Raw genomic sequence first — 15,821 nt, 5'->3', positions numbered from 1 at the left:
ATATGAGAATAACTTCTTTCCAACTTCCAAATTGGTCATTTCTGAGTCATCAAAATGTAAAATGATATCTAGTAAATACATTGAGAAAATTGAGATAGTTCAAAATTTTCAAATTTCTTTTGTAAAAACTAATGGTATTGGCATAATTGATAAATAGGAGCATGGTTTTGCCAAGTTTCCCATGTCATTTCTTTCCCAAATGCCTTTATTCTTACATCATTGAATGATGTTGTTGAGGAACATATCATTCATCAATGCATGCACATTGATGCTTGCAGTCTGGCCAATCCAAGTCTGTTCCAAAGACGTCCTCAAGCACTTTGTCTTGTGATTGGTTTGGCTTATACGCTTTGACCACAGTTAAAACATGGAGAATGTTTTCAACTTATCTCTTCATTAAATATAAAAAAAAAAAGCCACACGAATACTAGCCCATGTTTAAATACTTGAGGTTTTTTTTAATGTAATAAGACCATGAGCATTAAAATGTCTGGAATAATTCAATGTTATTAGTTTGTAAGGTTTATTAATTTATTAATATAATAGCATTTTAAAACAGTATCCACAGAATAAAGAAGTACATAATGTAAAGAATCTCTATGTACAAAGAGGGGTTCCTCCAAAATGAACAAGAATTGAGCAAGGTGTTTCTCCCCTGTAATCCCAACTTTGAGGAAGCTGACACTGGAGAATCAAGAACTCAAGGTGAATCTGGGCCACATAGAGAGACTATGTCTCAAAATAACCAAGCTAAAAGAACAGAGAAAACAAAACAACTGTTCAAACATAGTTAGACAGAATTATGTGTATTTGTATAGGTACATATAACTTTGATTGTAATATATAAATCATTTTTCATAATCAAATGTTAGCAATTTTCTCTCTAAAACCTGAGTTATTTCTATGTGCTCCCCTTTGGCTTGCTTCTCCCCAAGCTACTGACCCTACCTGATCTCACAGCCACACTTGGTAACACACGCTTACCAGGACGGTTTTGTTCACATGTACTTGCTACTCGTTCTGCATAGGTGGATTGTGTTATAAATGGTGATTGTCCTGTGATTATTGCTCTCCAAGATGCTTAACTGGTACATGACATAGGCTTCCTCCAAAACTGTTTAGGGTCAGTGCACTTAAACCACTTTAAAATAATACTGAATTAAGTAAAAGAGCTCAATAATTTGGTATTGTCTCAATAGATTTGCTTGAAGAAAAAGGGACAAGAAAAATTTGGTTTAAAAATGTATTTTTTAGTTAGAACACATTATTTGAAAATTATTTATTTTATCATGAGTTCAAGATATATGTTTTGTTTTGGGTTGGTTCAAAAAACTCATGAACTCTTTTTTTTTCCAAAAACTTCCTCATCAAGCTCAGTGGGCAAACTGCTTACAATGGAAACATGCAACCCAGAGTTCAAATCTCCAACACCCACTTAAAAGCTCAGCGTGGCAGCACATGCCTGAAATCCCAGTGCTGGTGAGCAGAATATAAATGAATATTGATATTCAATTGTAATATATATATTAAGAATATAATTTTTCACTAATGTTTTACCACCAATATTTGCCCGCACCCCAAATCCACAGCTTCAAGCATCCAGGTAGTTTATATAAAGCATTGAATGCTAATTTTCATTTTAAAATCTGATTATAAAGTTCATTTACATTTGTCTGTGTAATTGGAATGCACATGTATGCATGTATGTTTGTATTGCATGCACACACACAAGGGGCATGCATGAGTATGTGTGCATGTGTGTGTGAAGTTCAGAGCTTGACAGTGGGGTATCTTTCTCAGTCACACTTCTCTTTATTTCATGAGACAAGTTCTCTCACTGAACTTGAAGCTCACCCACTAGCCAGCAAACCTTAGGGGCCCTCATGCCTCTACCTCATCAGTATTGGGATTTCAGGCACATGCTGCAATGTTGAGCTTCTTTTCTTTTTTAATTTATTTGAAAGTGACAGAGAGAGAAAGAGGAGAGAGAGAGAGAGAAAGAAAGAGAGAGAGAGAGAGAGAATGGGCGCACCAGGGCCTCCAGCCACTGCAAACCAACTCCAGACGTGTGTGCCCCCTTGGTCATCTGGCTAATGTGGGTCCTGGGGAGTCGAGCCTCAAACTGGGGTCCTTAGGTTTCACAGGCAAGCGCTTACCCACTAAGCCATCTCTCCAGCCAAATTCTGAGCTTTTATATGGATTCTGGAGATTTGAACTCTGGTCCTCATGCTTGCATAGTAGGCACTTTGTTATACTGAGCCAGCTCCCCAGCCTAATAATGAAGTTTTGGGAAAAAAAAAATGAGTTCATGAGTTTTCTGCTTGTGCAATTCACTGTAATGTTCAATCCTCACAGCTCAAGCATACACTAAATAAATAGATCACATTAGGATTTTAATTGTACTATTATGTTTGCATGTGAAGGTTAAAAAAATAACACAAATAAAAAGGTAAAGATAATTTTGCATAACTAATATAAAGAGTTCTTTGGTCTTTTAGTTTAAAAATATAAACAAACAAATTTGGTAATGCATATAACCCTATCATCAAATACAAACCATATAAATGCTGTTCAAATAAAGTTTGCTTTATAAACAAACAGCATGAAATGTACACTGTCTTTGTGTAATGCAAAGTTTTCACGATCTGCATTGGCTTCCGTTGCACTCAAGTCTTTCCACAGAGCAATACTGTTGGAGAAAAAACAATTTTTTTTGTCACACTTCTTGCCAAGTATTCTGAATTGACCAGCACCGAGCAATGATAGTGCTGGAATGAGCTGCTCTCAGTAGGCAGAGACTGTACAAACCTAGAAGGATCCTGGGGTCCAGCTTCTGCCCATCCAGGGGGCTTGTGCCATATAACAATGAATGATGTTCAGAGTGAACAAGCTGTATTTCCTCCAGGCTGGCTTTTCGACCTTGAATTCGCTGAAAGAAAACATCAGAAATCTATAGTACTCCACTGACAACACTTAGAAGAAAATGAGACCTCAACTCACAGTTAAGATGATTAATAACAGGCTGAGATTCATCATGCAGAAACATGAAATTGGTTTGCTTGGTAAATGACATATGCAAAGTTTAGAACGAATGGGGTGCGTATGCCTAAGCAAACAACTGACAACATAAAGCAGATTTCTTCTTTCATGTAAAAACAAACCTGGGCCTGAAGGGATGGCTTAGTGGTTAAAGGTACTTGCTTGCAAAGCCTGTATGCCTTGGTCCAATTCTCCAACCCCCCATATAAAGTAGGGTGGTAAGAGACTCTGGGATATCCACACACATACACAGGTACCCCCCAAAATTAATAATTAACTGGTTTTTATCAAAATCACAACTTAAGAAGAAACAGGAACTACTGTTTATCTGATAAGTAAGCTTACTTCCATGTTACATTGTGCTTATCGGAAGAAGATATTGGGGTGGAGAGCACAATATGTCATTACATTTGATTTAACTGATTATCTAAAGTGTGATGTGAGTGTCCCTGGGGGTACTTAACAGCTCAGGATCTGTTTATCAGTGGTCTGTGCTGAGATCAGTACAAAAATTTAGAGTAAATATTTGGAGACTTACATGGCAATTTGACAGTACCTTTGTCTTTTGAATCTAATGAAATTGTGTATGTCTTCAATTTTGATTTCACTCTTACAGGGTTTCATTTTTTAATGTATTTTATAAAACTATTAGTCTGTAACAGATTGGAAATTAAACAGAAACAAAAACTGCTGTTAAACCAGAGATAATTGGAGACACTCTAGTCTCTCTCTCTCTCTCTCTTTTTTTTTTTTTTTTGTTTTTGCACTAAGGCTAAGAAGAGAATTTTGCTACTAACAAAGAGTTTGCCTTCATCTGAGACAAAAGTATGCATTAAATTAAATCTCAATTAGTCAACATGCAAAGAGGTCTTCTTGCGGACCACATTTCTGTGTTCACACATATTTGAGCCTTATAGATGTTATGCAAGGGTATGATATTAATTAACCTTCACTTTTGTATACTACATATGCTTCCTAAAACTACATAGACCATATTAATACTTAACTGAAAATATGTATCCATATGATGCAGTGGTAAGGTAACACTTAGGTACAGAATTCCAGTGAGATTCGGTAAGAATTTGTTGAGGGAGTGCCATATTCCCATATAACAGACCAGGAATCATCAGATGAATTGGAATCACTTCTGTGGCCACCAGGACAACTCACTTCTCAACCTCCTATGTATAGGGTGATATAGCAGCTAGCAGGCTTTTCAGTGTTGATATGTGGTTCACTGAGTGAGCAGGCAGGGAAAACATTGACATAGTGACACCCTGGGATTCATAGGCAGAAGGCATGGCTGGGCTTGTCATTTACATAAAGAGCCAGGTCACAATTAGGGAAGAATGGGAAGGGACCACCAAGATAAGAGGATGATGGAAAGAGGAAGGCCCTCAAAAGTGCCTTTTTGTGTCAAATAAACAAGCAAATACTTGTAGAATGTTCTTGGCTATAACCTGGAAGTTCCCTGTTTCTGACATAATAATCTAACCTGTAATCTCATTTACATTTCTAGGAAAATAGGGATCTACTTTAGAGAAATCATTCCCAGGGGATGGAGAAATTGCTTAGTAGTTAAGGCACTTGCTTGTGAAGCCAAAGGACCCAAGTTTGATTCACCATAACCCAAGTGAGCCAGATGCACAAAGTGGTGCATGCATCTGGAGTTCATTTGCAGCAGCTGAAAGCCATGGAATGCCCAATCTCTTTCTCCCTCCCTCTCTCTCTTTTCCTCCATTTTTCTCACAAAATAAATAGATAAATAAAATAAAATTCTAATGCAGAAAAACTAAGGTGAGGTTACTGATGGCTTGTAGGAAACTCTTGTTCTGGTCAATTAATGAACTAAGTCAATTGCTAGTCAGCATGAATTTGGAAAAGTTTACGGAAGCCCAGAACAACAAATGCAGTAGAGTAAAAAGAAGGAGATAGATACAATGTGTAAAGAAAGTCAAAAGCCTACATCAAAAAGGGAGTTTAATTGCAGGATTTCAGCTGATGGAGAATCCTCCACTAAAATAGTAGCTATACCATACTTTGAGTCACCTAAAATTGGGAAGAATGGGGCACTGGATAGGAGACTCCAACCAAAATGCCAGTCTGGCTTGATAATAAGCCCAGGCACAGAAACACAGCTCTTATTTCTATAGGTCTATGAGATTCATAACCACTTGAATATTGTGGACACACCATTTTACATTTTTGGAGGTTGAACATAGGATCTCAGGCACAGTAGGAAAGCATTCTATATTTAAGCTATATCCTTACTCCTCTCTTTCCATTGTGTTCTGAGACAGGTTTATGAAGTTGTGTAGGCTTGCCACATTCCTGCCTGTGTCTCCCTATCAGCTGAGATTACACATCAGGTTAACAAGGTGGATTCTATAGGGTACATCCAAGCCCTGTGTATTGAATGGTATACTACCATAAATATTTTCCTTTTGTTTCCTTTTTATTAACATTGTTCAGCTCTACTTTGAATGTTTCCACATGGTATAACATTGGATATCAGTAATCGTAAATACCTTTATGTTTCAAACATTACACTCAATGATTATCTAAGATATTTCTTCTCTCTTATGATCCTAGCAGTATTCCCGCTGAATGCACAATGAAGCATTCGAATAATGATCTGCTAACAAGATTGATGGTAAATGACAGTGGCTCAAGTTCAAGTGCTGGAAAATCATCAGAGACACTTGCTGAGTGGAGCTCATCCCCTTCTGGAAGATCAGTCCACAGGCAGTAAGGACAGAGCCTCTGGCCCAGCTCTCTAGCGCAGCCTCATTCTGAGTCTCCATTAGTACTTCAGGCTCTGGTCCTCACATTACTTTAAAGCCCCCAAGTGTTCACCTTGATTTCTCTTAGTTTCCCTTCTCCCCTCCACTGCCTTTTATCTCTCAGAAAGTATTTTAAACCAGATCTTTCTGTTCTCTTAAGTACTGCTTAAAACATAATTACACTCAATATAAGGAAGCACTTTTTTTTTTTTTTTTTTAGTTGTCCCTTGCATTTTGTTCTTTGAGACATGGTATCACTGTAGCTTAGTCTGGCCTCAAGCTCATCAGCCTCTGGAGTGCTAAAGGAACAGGCATGCACCAGGAGGAGTTGACTCCAGCCACCTTTTGAATCCACAGCTGCTTGAGATCAGGACCTGCATGGGCAGCATACATTTCCACAGAAAGAAGCAGTGAAGAACAATTTATGGCCAACATGTCTACCTAAAGAAGGAGCCGGAGAAAGCAAGTGCTGCGGTTTGTAACTCACAGAGACACTGCACTGGGAACTCAGGGGACGACTGGGCTGAGGTTCCTGAAATAGCAACTAGTTTCTTAGCAGGCAGAATGTGCTGGACTTGATCTGCTTCACCACACTTGTGTCACATGCCTTAAATTCTCACGCTTAAGTTTCCTCTCATATTGGTCATCCCCAAGGTTCCCATTTTTGATTTAGAATTTCATTTCTTCATTGTTATATATAGATTTTTTTTATTTCATCACTTCTCATATTTTCTATTTCCTGTGTACCCTTTACTCTTCATTTCTTTCTCAAGAATCTTTCTAGAACCAAAGGTCAGTCACATGAGTCACAAAATAGGATGAAGCACTCTGATCATCTTCATTTAGGGACATACTGGTTTCCGTTCTCAGAGATCCTTGGTCAGAGGGATGTCTCTGTAAAACCATACATGATATTCTGACTCAAAGGATTTTTGATGATTCTAAGTGTATTTGGACACTTATATGCATAAGGAGTGCAGCCCAGGTAAGGAAGTTTCCCACAAGAACCCACACTTAAGTCTAGGATTCTTTACTAATGTAGGACAAGGAATGGATGCTCACAGCTCTTTCCTCTTCTCAGTAAAGCCTGTGAGGGAGGGATACATTGACTGTCATTTGATCATCCTTAGGAGCTCAAACTCAATGTCTTTCTAAGAACAAAAAGAGGCCCATGCTTACTTACACGAATACCTGCTCTTTGATTAGAGTATGCTCTTACTTTGTCCAGACCCAAGACAATCCCTATTGAGGTTGTAAGTTTGACTCAAGTCATGTAAAATTGCCATATCACTGAGTCTCACAATGCACTCTTTTTTTTTTTTTCCTGAAGAAATTGTCCTTCTGAAATAAAGCCCATTAATGCAACCTAATTACAGAAGGAATGTTCTGAACATGATCTACAAAGTCATACTGTGACAGGATAAAATGTGGCCTACCCACACCCACCCACACACGGAGTACACACACGGTATAGATTCATTTTTTTTTTTTTTCTGCCAAGGAGCAGGGGAAAAAAGGAAACAGTTCTATTCCTTCCCCTCCTGTGTTCAAAGCCTGGATTGAGGCCAGTGTCCTAATCAGTTCTCATTGGCCCTGGAGGAATCAGAACCTTTTGTAAAATATAATAAAGGGCATAAAATCATGATAAAATGCATGAAAAAGCAGTGCCTTTGGTTAGGGAACTAGAAATAATTTAGCAGAACAGATGGATTGCATTGGTTTGGTATTATTGAGGACATGAAAGGACTCATTTTGTGGCAGTTCCAAACTAAGAGAAAACGTTAACTTAAATTTGACAAGTCAAAGTACCTGCCTCCACTGGAGGAGATTCCATTTTCTTTAATCATTTTCAAAGTACTGACATATTAGGCAAAATTTTCTACTGAAATATCTCATTTCTGAAAATATTTCATCTATTGTCTCTAAATATAGGGATGTGTTTTCATTTTTTTTTCTCTCTGAAAATCCACAGAGCTGCAAGCATTCAAAGTTTAGCAGGGAAAAGAACTATATAAGAGACTCATTAGTGTCAAAGTTACCTTCTGCTACACAAACCATGCTTAATATTTAATGACTCAAGTATGGCCTATTGATTGCTCTTGATACATTTTTTCTCTGAAAACAAATACAAAAATGTGGTTTCATTATTCATGCCCAAGTATGCCTCCTTTAGATTTACCATGCTACCTTCAATTGTTTTTTTTTTTTTTGATATTACATAAAAGATGTTTGAAAATGCTCTTTCTAGCTGCATAATCTCTTCCTGTATAATTACCAGTCTATTATGAACTCTTCTCCTCTGACTTTTTTCTCATAATATTGAGTAAAGGAAGTAATTATATGGGTAACCTCACAAGCTTTTGGTCCTTTCTACTGGTCACAGGGAAATATAGTGGATTTCAATTTGGGAGCCCTGAATTCAAGGTTTTTTTAAAGTATATATTTTTAAAATGTAACTAATTAATTCATTTAATTTATTAGAGAGAGAGAGAATGGGCACACCAGGGCCTCCAAACGTATGCACCATCTTGTGCATCTGGCTTATGTAGGTACTGGGAAATCAAACTTGGGTCCTTTGGCTTCAAAGGCAAATGCCTTAACCACTAATCAATCTCTCCAGCCCATGAATTCAAGTCTTGACTGTCACATGTCCTTATTGTGAATGCACTATACTTTGATTTATAAATTTTCCTTAGGGAAACAGACACAATTTCAATAATATGTTACTATATTTAAGGCCAGAAAAGAGACTTTTGAGGATTTTTTAGGAAGCTAAATACTTGTAGCCTGATTCTTACATGTAAAAACAAATGAAGTACATGAATATTTTCATAGCATATAGTCCTTCCAGATAATGCACACTTTTCCTAATTTTCAAATTCTTTTTGGTATGACACTCTGCTTTTGTTTGCTTGTTTGGTTTTTGTATTGTTTAGAGCTAAATTCAGCACACAGGAAAGTGCTCTGCCATAGTCTTTAAGTCCCTAGCCAATTCTTCTCAGGTGATGTCACACTTATGTCTCCCATAAAGACATGTTACCCTCTCGTCTTCAAATATTTGATGTATTTGCCTCTTTCTGCTTTATGAAACTGATGTTAAGAAGCTGTGTTTGTGGTCATTAGCATGGACTGCCCCTTAGGTTCAGATGGAGATGTTTAAGAAGTTGGATTGCTTGGATCCCACATCCAGGGCTTCTGATGAGGTTTGTCTTGTGCAATCTGGGCACTAGATACTTAGAACCATCCAGTAGACTCTCAAGGGCATCCTCGGTCAAGAAACACATCAGGGAACAGACTGTTCTTCCTATTCATAAGTGATTTCCAGATACCAACACAACACTGACCAGCATTTGGAACTGTGGAATGTTAAATCAGAGGTTCTTTCATATCTTCAAATGACCTAATAATGTCTTTAAGTTGTTCCAATATTATTTGATTATATCATTATTAGTTATTTTCAAATATTTTAGGGTATAAAGAAATTTCTAAAGTAATTAAGAAAATAGTAAATTTCATTCAATAACAAAGTTCTGGAAAATTCATGAGCATTTTCAGCATATTTTCTTTTTTATTTTATTTATTTATTTGACAGAGAAAGAGAGAGAATGGGTGTGCCAGGGCCTCCAGCTACTACTGCAAACAAACTCCAGATGTGTCCGGCCGATTGTGCATTTGGCTAATGTGGGTTCTGGGGAATTGAGCCTGGATCCTTTGGCTTTGCAGGCAAACATCTTAACTGCTAAGCCATTCCTTCAGCCCTAATATGCTTGTTTAAATGTTTTATTCCCATCAACTTGCACCATTTTGCTCATCAGAAAGCAAGAAAAAATGCTATCCCTTGGTTAAAATGCTCATTTGTCACAATTTTTTGACAGGTAAATCTTCTACCTTATAATTATTTTATAAAATTATAAAAATAGATAATATTATAAAAATTATACTTCTATGGTTTAGTTGAAAGCATTGTCTGTTTCTAATAATCATGTATGTAGAAAAGTTCATGTCAACAGTTTGTGTTGTTTAACACTGAAATTTTCAAAAGGCTAAACAGTTTGGTACCAGTTGTACTAATAAGCCTTAATCTTCTGGTCATGCAATCCTGCAGAACTTTCCAAATGGACTCAAAAGAGCAATCTTGTGTTTCCTTTACTTTCTTTTTTTCTTTTTTTTTTTTTTTTTTTGGTTACTAATACTTCCTTCTATTGGAAGTTTGAAAATTCTAATTCATCTAAATTCTTCCCCTGCACCTCACAATCCCTTTGGACACACTTATCTTCCTGCGTCCACTCTGCTGTGCTCCACTCATCACACCCACATCATTCGCTCCCCCTCAAACTGCCATAGCCTTCGGAAACAGTTCCCAGGCATGCCTGTTTGAGTTTGTGGTTAGATTGTAAGACACAAACACATTAAAAACTGTGTGCAAACTAAACCAAACAGAAAGCTGTTATGTGCTGCCATCTAGTTAGCCTACTCCATAAAACAAATGCTTAATTGCATTTCCATGAACTGGCCAGTATTCAGCGCTCCACAGGCCTGACATCAGAAAACCCGTGCATTCCAATATCTTCTGCACAGACAAGTACATTTCTTTATGTGAATTTGAAAAAGCTATTCCTCAGTCAGTTATGCATATGTAGGAATGGGTGCTAGATACCTCATCCCTGATCTGCTGGGAATCTTATGATTTTGTCCCAACTTGGTCAACTTTCCTCATTACTACTGCTTGAGAAGTCCCAGAAGGGGCAACAGTAGCTTGGTTTCATGTCCCAGACATGTTTTGTAATTACTATATGTTGGCACTTGAATAAAAGAGTTAAACATTTTAACATAGTATATTGCTTAGATTTTTTTTTTTTACTTATGAATAAAGCGAAACAAAGTTATTCAATATTTGTCACAAAGAGGCAATGCAGATTCCACATAATATGTAATCCAACAAAATCATTACAAAATGTTATTATACTCCAAACAAATGTGAGAGCAAGCAAATGTCTGTGGGTGGCTTGGTGGGGCTGGGAGTCATGAGTACTTCTGGGGAAATAAAGAAAAAAACAACTGCAAGTGCATTTCTAACAGATGATGGGCTAATCTCTAAGTTTTCTTTCTTTTCCACAGAAACGTGCACTCCTTTCTTGAGGGGCACACATAACAGTGTGGAAACCAGGCTACCTAACCAAAAGACTTGTTTTTGAAAAGGACTCTACGTGACCTCTCTGGATCCGTTTCTCAGGGTGACCCAGAAAGCTGCTGGCTTTGCTTTTTGTTCCCAGCAGAATCACTAACCTAAGTATGAATGATTCAATAGGGGAAAATATTAAACATTATTGGCACAAAAGGACTACTGACTGCCTCAAGTTTGTAAAAACAGTGCCACGTCATGCCAAAAGAAGTTAACCCATCTAACCACAGTAATCAAATAGAACGCGGACTAATGTTTTCTCTGGCTGCTAATAGGACGAGTCAGCAATGCCAATTTACATGCTCTCTCATAAAGAAGAGTGATGTGTTACCAAATATATTCAGACGCTATTCTACTGTTAACCGTTATGTCTCAAATGAGCTCCTTAGCCATTCTAATTACATGCCACATCAAAGCTGGGGTAGACCCCAGCAAATATTCTTCCCAACACCTTCATGTACATTTGAGAGAACCAAAGATCAACAAGGTTAAGTGACCTGACTTAAGTGCAGAGATAATTAATGGCAGAGCTAAGCTTAAAGCTAATGCTGACCAATCACCTTTGAGGCAATCCGTTTTCATTAATGAGCTCCATTGCCAAATGAACTGACACAAAACACTTAATCTGTGAGTCACTTTACTGTTTTGAAATGAAAGAGCCCATTTAAACCTTTTCAGTTGCTAACTTTCCTACTATTTTATTATTTCTTAATGAAAATTTAACTTCATTGGTTAAAGAACCTCTTTCATTTTATGTCACCAGTAGTGAGATTCTCCAACCATTGTCCTAGAGTCATTACCACCCAGTTACACAAAGGAATCTGAAAAGGACAGGAGGGCAGCTTATTCAGTATAACACACATGATAGTTTCTCCTTCACACTCTGAAATATCTCATTACTTTCCCTCCTTCTACCTCTCAGAGTCCTCTGGTGTTATCAAGACAGGTGAGGCCAATGACCATAGTCTTTCTCATTTTATTTTGTTCCTAAATTTAATCAATAAAAAGATTCAAAGGTTACAACAGTGTAAAATTAGTGTTTGTAACTTCCCTTGAGAATTTGTGACTATGCTTATTTGTATGATCACTTGATCAATATATACTAATCTGCATCTTTCTCCCCAGTGCTATATGTACCAGTCCTAACAGAAGTATCTGGAAAACTCGAATGCTTGACAAATACTAATATAAATCTTGCCCAGAGTGTTGAGGAAATTGTGATAAGCTGGACAGCAGGCCTGGATTCAAACTCAGTGAAGGCTTCCCATAGACACCATACTTCCTCTTATTCATGTGGCTTAGAACCAGGCCATGGAGCGCAATATAATTTCCTGTAGCTCCTCCTTGCTAATTCAGAAAGAAGGCACATGGCTTTATTTTGGTAAAGAAGCCATGACCACAAGAGCTGCAACCCAACTTCTTCTCTAGGAGTGAATAAATGGACTTGGCTGGGACAAATGCTGACATTGGCTTTTACTCCATTAGAAGTCTCAGGAGTAATAATCAGGCAGCCTTTTAAGGTAGGATCTTTTACTCTTTCAACCATCCAAAGTCCCTCCTCAAGGTACATGTAGCTACACACACACACACACACACACACACACACACACACACACACACATTTCCCTACAGCACTGAAAACTTTAAAATAATTTAATGCAACATAGAAAGATTTCCATCTTTGCAAAAGAGTTGATTAATGTTTATATTAATAAAGAAGAAATTTGTCAAATTAAACAATGAAATCCACAAAGAGCTTGTATCAATTGTTCCAAGTGTGTTTAGTTAAATAGCTGGATAAAGGTACAGATCTTACTGGTTCTGAGTGGACTGAACTGTTTTGGAATAATCACTGTTTTCATTTCCTATCCTTGTAGTAAAAATCAATTGAAAGGAGAGGATGCAGTCATGAAAACATTCTTTATTACTTGGGCCCATGTTTTAACTTACATGTGCATTGTGTGGGATTTTATAGAAAAGAAATTATCTATACTTCCAATTTTATCATCAGAAACATGAAATCTCTAAGGATAATTCTAAAATTAACTAATGATTATGAAAGTCTTTTACTATGTAATATAGATGGCACTAGCAAAAAGATGAAGAAGTGACCTTCACTAGAGAAATAATGAAAAAAAGAAGTCCAGCTCATTTTTATTTACTGTTTGTTTGTTTGTTTTTTCCACTCTGGGGTTTTCAGGAAAAGAATACATTGAATCCAAATCAGGAGCTTTAAATAATATAAAAGTGTCTCGTGATTCCTTCATAAGCATACAAAAAGACTTGTGAAATGAACTCTCTACATGGCTTTCCAGTGTGTCATTGACAACCTCAACTGCCTAGTGACAGATCATTGTCAAGACACTGACATATAAAGTCAATATTTCTATAAAATGGAATATATAGTTTATCTTTAAAAGATATACAAAAATCTATAAAGAAAAACACATGTATCCTTAAAAATGCAAAACAAAACCAGATGTGGTGGTGCACACCCTTAATCCCAGCACTTGGGAGGAAGACGTAGGAGGATTGCCATGAGTTCAAGACCACCCTGAGACTACATAGTGAATTCCAGTTCAGTCTGGGATAGAGTAAGACCCTATCTCCAAAAAACAAACAAAATATTAATAATAATAATGCAAACAAATGACTTAACATGCCCAAAACTCTATTATTCTTGGTGGGGTTCAGGCACCAACCTGTCAAATGCAAGCAAGTGCATTTTATCTTGGAGATATTTCGTTGGTGTTATTGTTACTAGCTCAATCTCTCTCTCTCTTAGCAGATTTGTGTCTTTTATCCTTTATTACTTAGGAGTGGACCTAGGGCCTTGCAACACCCACTACACAAGCACTCTGTTCCCTAGTGCTCTTTTGACTCTTTTAATCATAAGTCCATGTTTCATTAAGTTGTCCAGCAGTCCACAAACTCACATTATATTCTATGCTTGCCTTGAACTCATGATTCTCTTGCTTCAGTCCCTGGAGTAGCTGAGATTGCAAGCATGTACCAGGTCTAGCTATCTATTCCCTTTAAACTAAATTGAACTTCAATGGAAGCTTTGTAGCTTTCACATTTTGGGTGACTACAAATAATGTGATTCTTCAAAGTTGTGCCATGCTTAGTCTCTAACTGTATAAACAACTTCATAATCAACACTTTTAACACCTGGCCTTAAAACTTATATAACAGCTAAATGAAATTTTCATGCAAGCAGAAAACTACACACAAGTAATTACTGTTTATTGAAATATAGCGATTTAGTGTTGTCTCAATAGATCAAGGTTCTTATGTCATAACTATAATCAAATAATATTCATCCCCCAGGGCAAGTGAGAACTATCTTGATCTGCATAGAAAGCCAATGTTAAATTTCCCTCAGTGATCTGAATACAAAGAGAATCACCAAAAAGCCACATGTTCAAGTGTTAAACTGAAATATCAAGGGTATTATCTGTTATGTGAAATTTCTAATTTCAGTGCCTAGAATAGGTCTATAATAAAATATAGATCCAGCAATAGCCAGGCGTGGTGGTACACACCTTTAATTACAGCACTCGGGAGGCAGAGGTTGGAGGATTGCTATGAGTTAGAGGCCACCCTGAGACTTCATAGTGAATTCCAGGTCAGCCTGGGCTAGAGTGAGACCCTACCTCAAAAAACCAATATATGTGTGTGTGTGTGTGTGTGTGTGTGTGTGTGTGTAGAGAGAGAGAGAGAGCCAGCAAAAAAAAATAACTTCTTAATGAACAAATACTAAAACAAGGCAAGAAAGCATATGGTTAATATTTTTCTTTGTAGAATGGCACTGGATTTTTAGAAAACAATGGACATTTATAGTAAATAAACAGCAGCTAGACAAATTTCTATACTTGGCTAATTTGACAAAGTGAGCCTTTCAGAATTGCTACCACTTTGGTTTTAACCTCTGAAAGTCCAGAGTTACAGAACTTTCCTAATGGAAATAGGGATTACTAGCAACCTCCAAAAATGAGCGTAAGAAATAATTGGTCAAATAAAAGAGGTCAGTCTTCTCCCACAAAATTACTAACCTAGTCACATTTATTAAAAAAAAAAAAAAAAAGAGTGACTTCTCCTGGTGAAAGGATAGTCTCAAATTTACCAAGATCAGTGAAGCAACATTGGTATTCATCTGAGTTTAAAGCAGAGCACTTCACAGGAAATAGCAATTATTTACCACCTATCTCTCTGTAAAGATCTTGGCAGATTAACTCAATTAATGATGCCTATTTGCAAATGAGAATTTTATGCTGCTTGTGTAACAAAGCTGTGTTAAAACACACACCGGGCAACCACTCAGCTCATCTCCATGGAGAACTTTCTGTGTGTCCAGCCAAGTCAACTGGTAAGTGCTGTGCAACTTGTCTGTGACACATCGTCAATCACAGTGTTTGCACTACATGGTTAACATTTTTCTGCTGCTACTCAAATGAATACTAGTCTCTTTACATGATTTATTTAAGTAAGTGAAAGAGTGTGGCCAATTCAGGATTACCTCACATTTATTTAGGAGCCCCGTTTCTTGCAGTCGTGACCAGATGCTCTGAATTCGTCCAGCATGCTCAGGGTGGGTGGTGGAATTGCCACAAATGCACTGGTGTTTCAACATCAGAGGGTCATAGGCAATGCCTTCAAGACAAAGAAACTGACATCTAAGATAGAGTAATGATACATGGTAACAGTACATATTAGAAGACAACTCCAAAATCTTGTTATTTTTGAAAATAAAGCATACAAAGAGTAATACTCCCTATCAGCATATTCTTAGGACATATTGTGGAGTCCTATGTAGT

At 37.2% G+C, this 15,821-nt stretch overlaps 1 protein-coding gene across 14 annotated transcripts in view; it reads right to left on the bottom strand.

The window, feature by feature from the left end:
* Positions 1-15,821, bottom strand: part of Hdac9 (histone deacetylase 9) — a 915,786-nt gene that overhangs the window by 222,802 nt on the left and 677,163 nt on the right. For all 14 annotated transcript variants that reach the window (XM_045135730.1, XM_045135719.1, XM_045135721.1 and 11 more), the window contains 2 exons: positions 15,524-15,657; positions 2,809-2,929 (listed from right to left, as the gene is read on the bottom strand). In XM_045135730.1, the coding sequence (XP_044991665.1) occupies positions 2,809-2,929; positions 15,524-15,657 (255 nt within the window). The remainder of the gene's footprint in view (positions 1-2,808; positions 2,930-15,523; positions 15,658-15,821) is intronic.

The sequence above is a fragment of the Jaculus jaculus genome, chromosome 16 (assembly GCF_020740685.1).
Source record: "Jaculus jaculus isolate mJacJac1 chromosome 16, mJacJac1.mat.Y.cur, whole genome shotgun sequence".
NCBI lineage: Eukaryota > Metazoa > Chordata > Mammalia > Rodentia > Dipodidae > Jaculus > Jaculus jaculus.
This window is presented reverse-complemented; position numbering and strand designations above follow the sequence as displayed.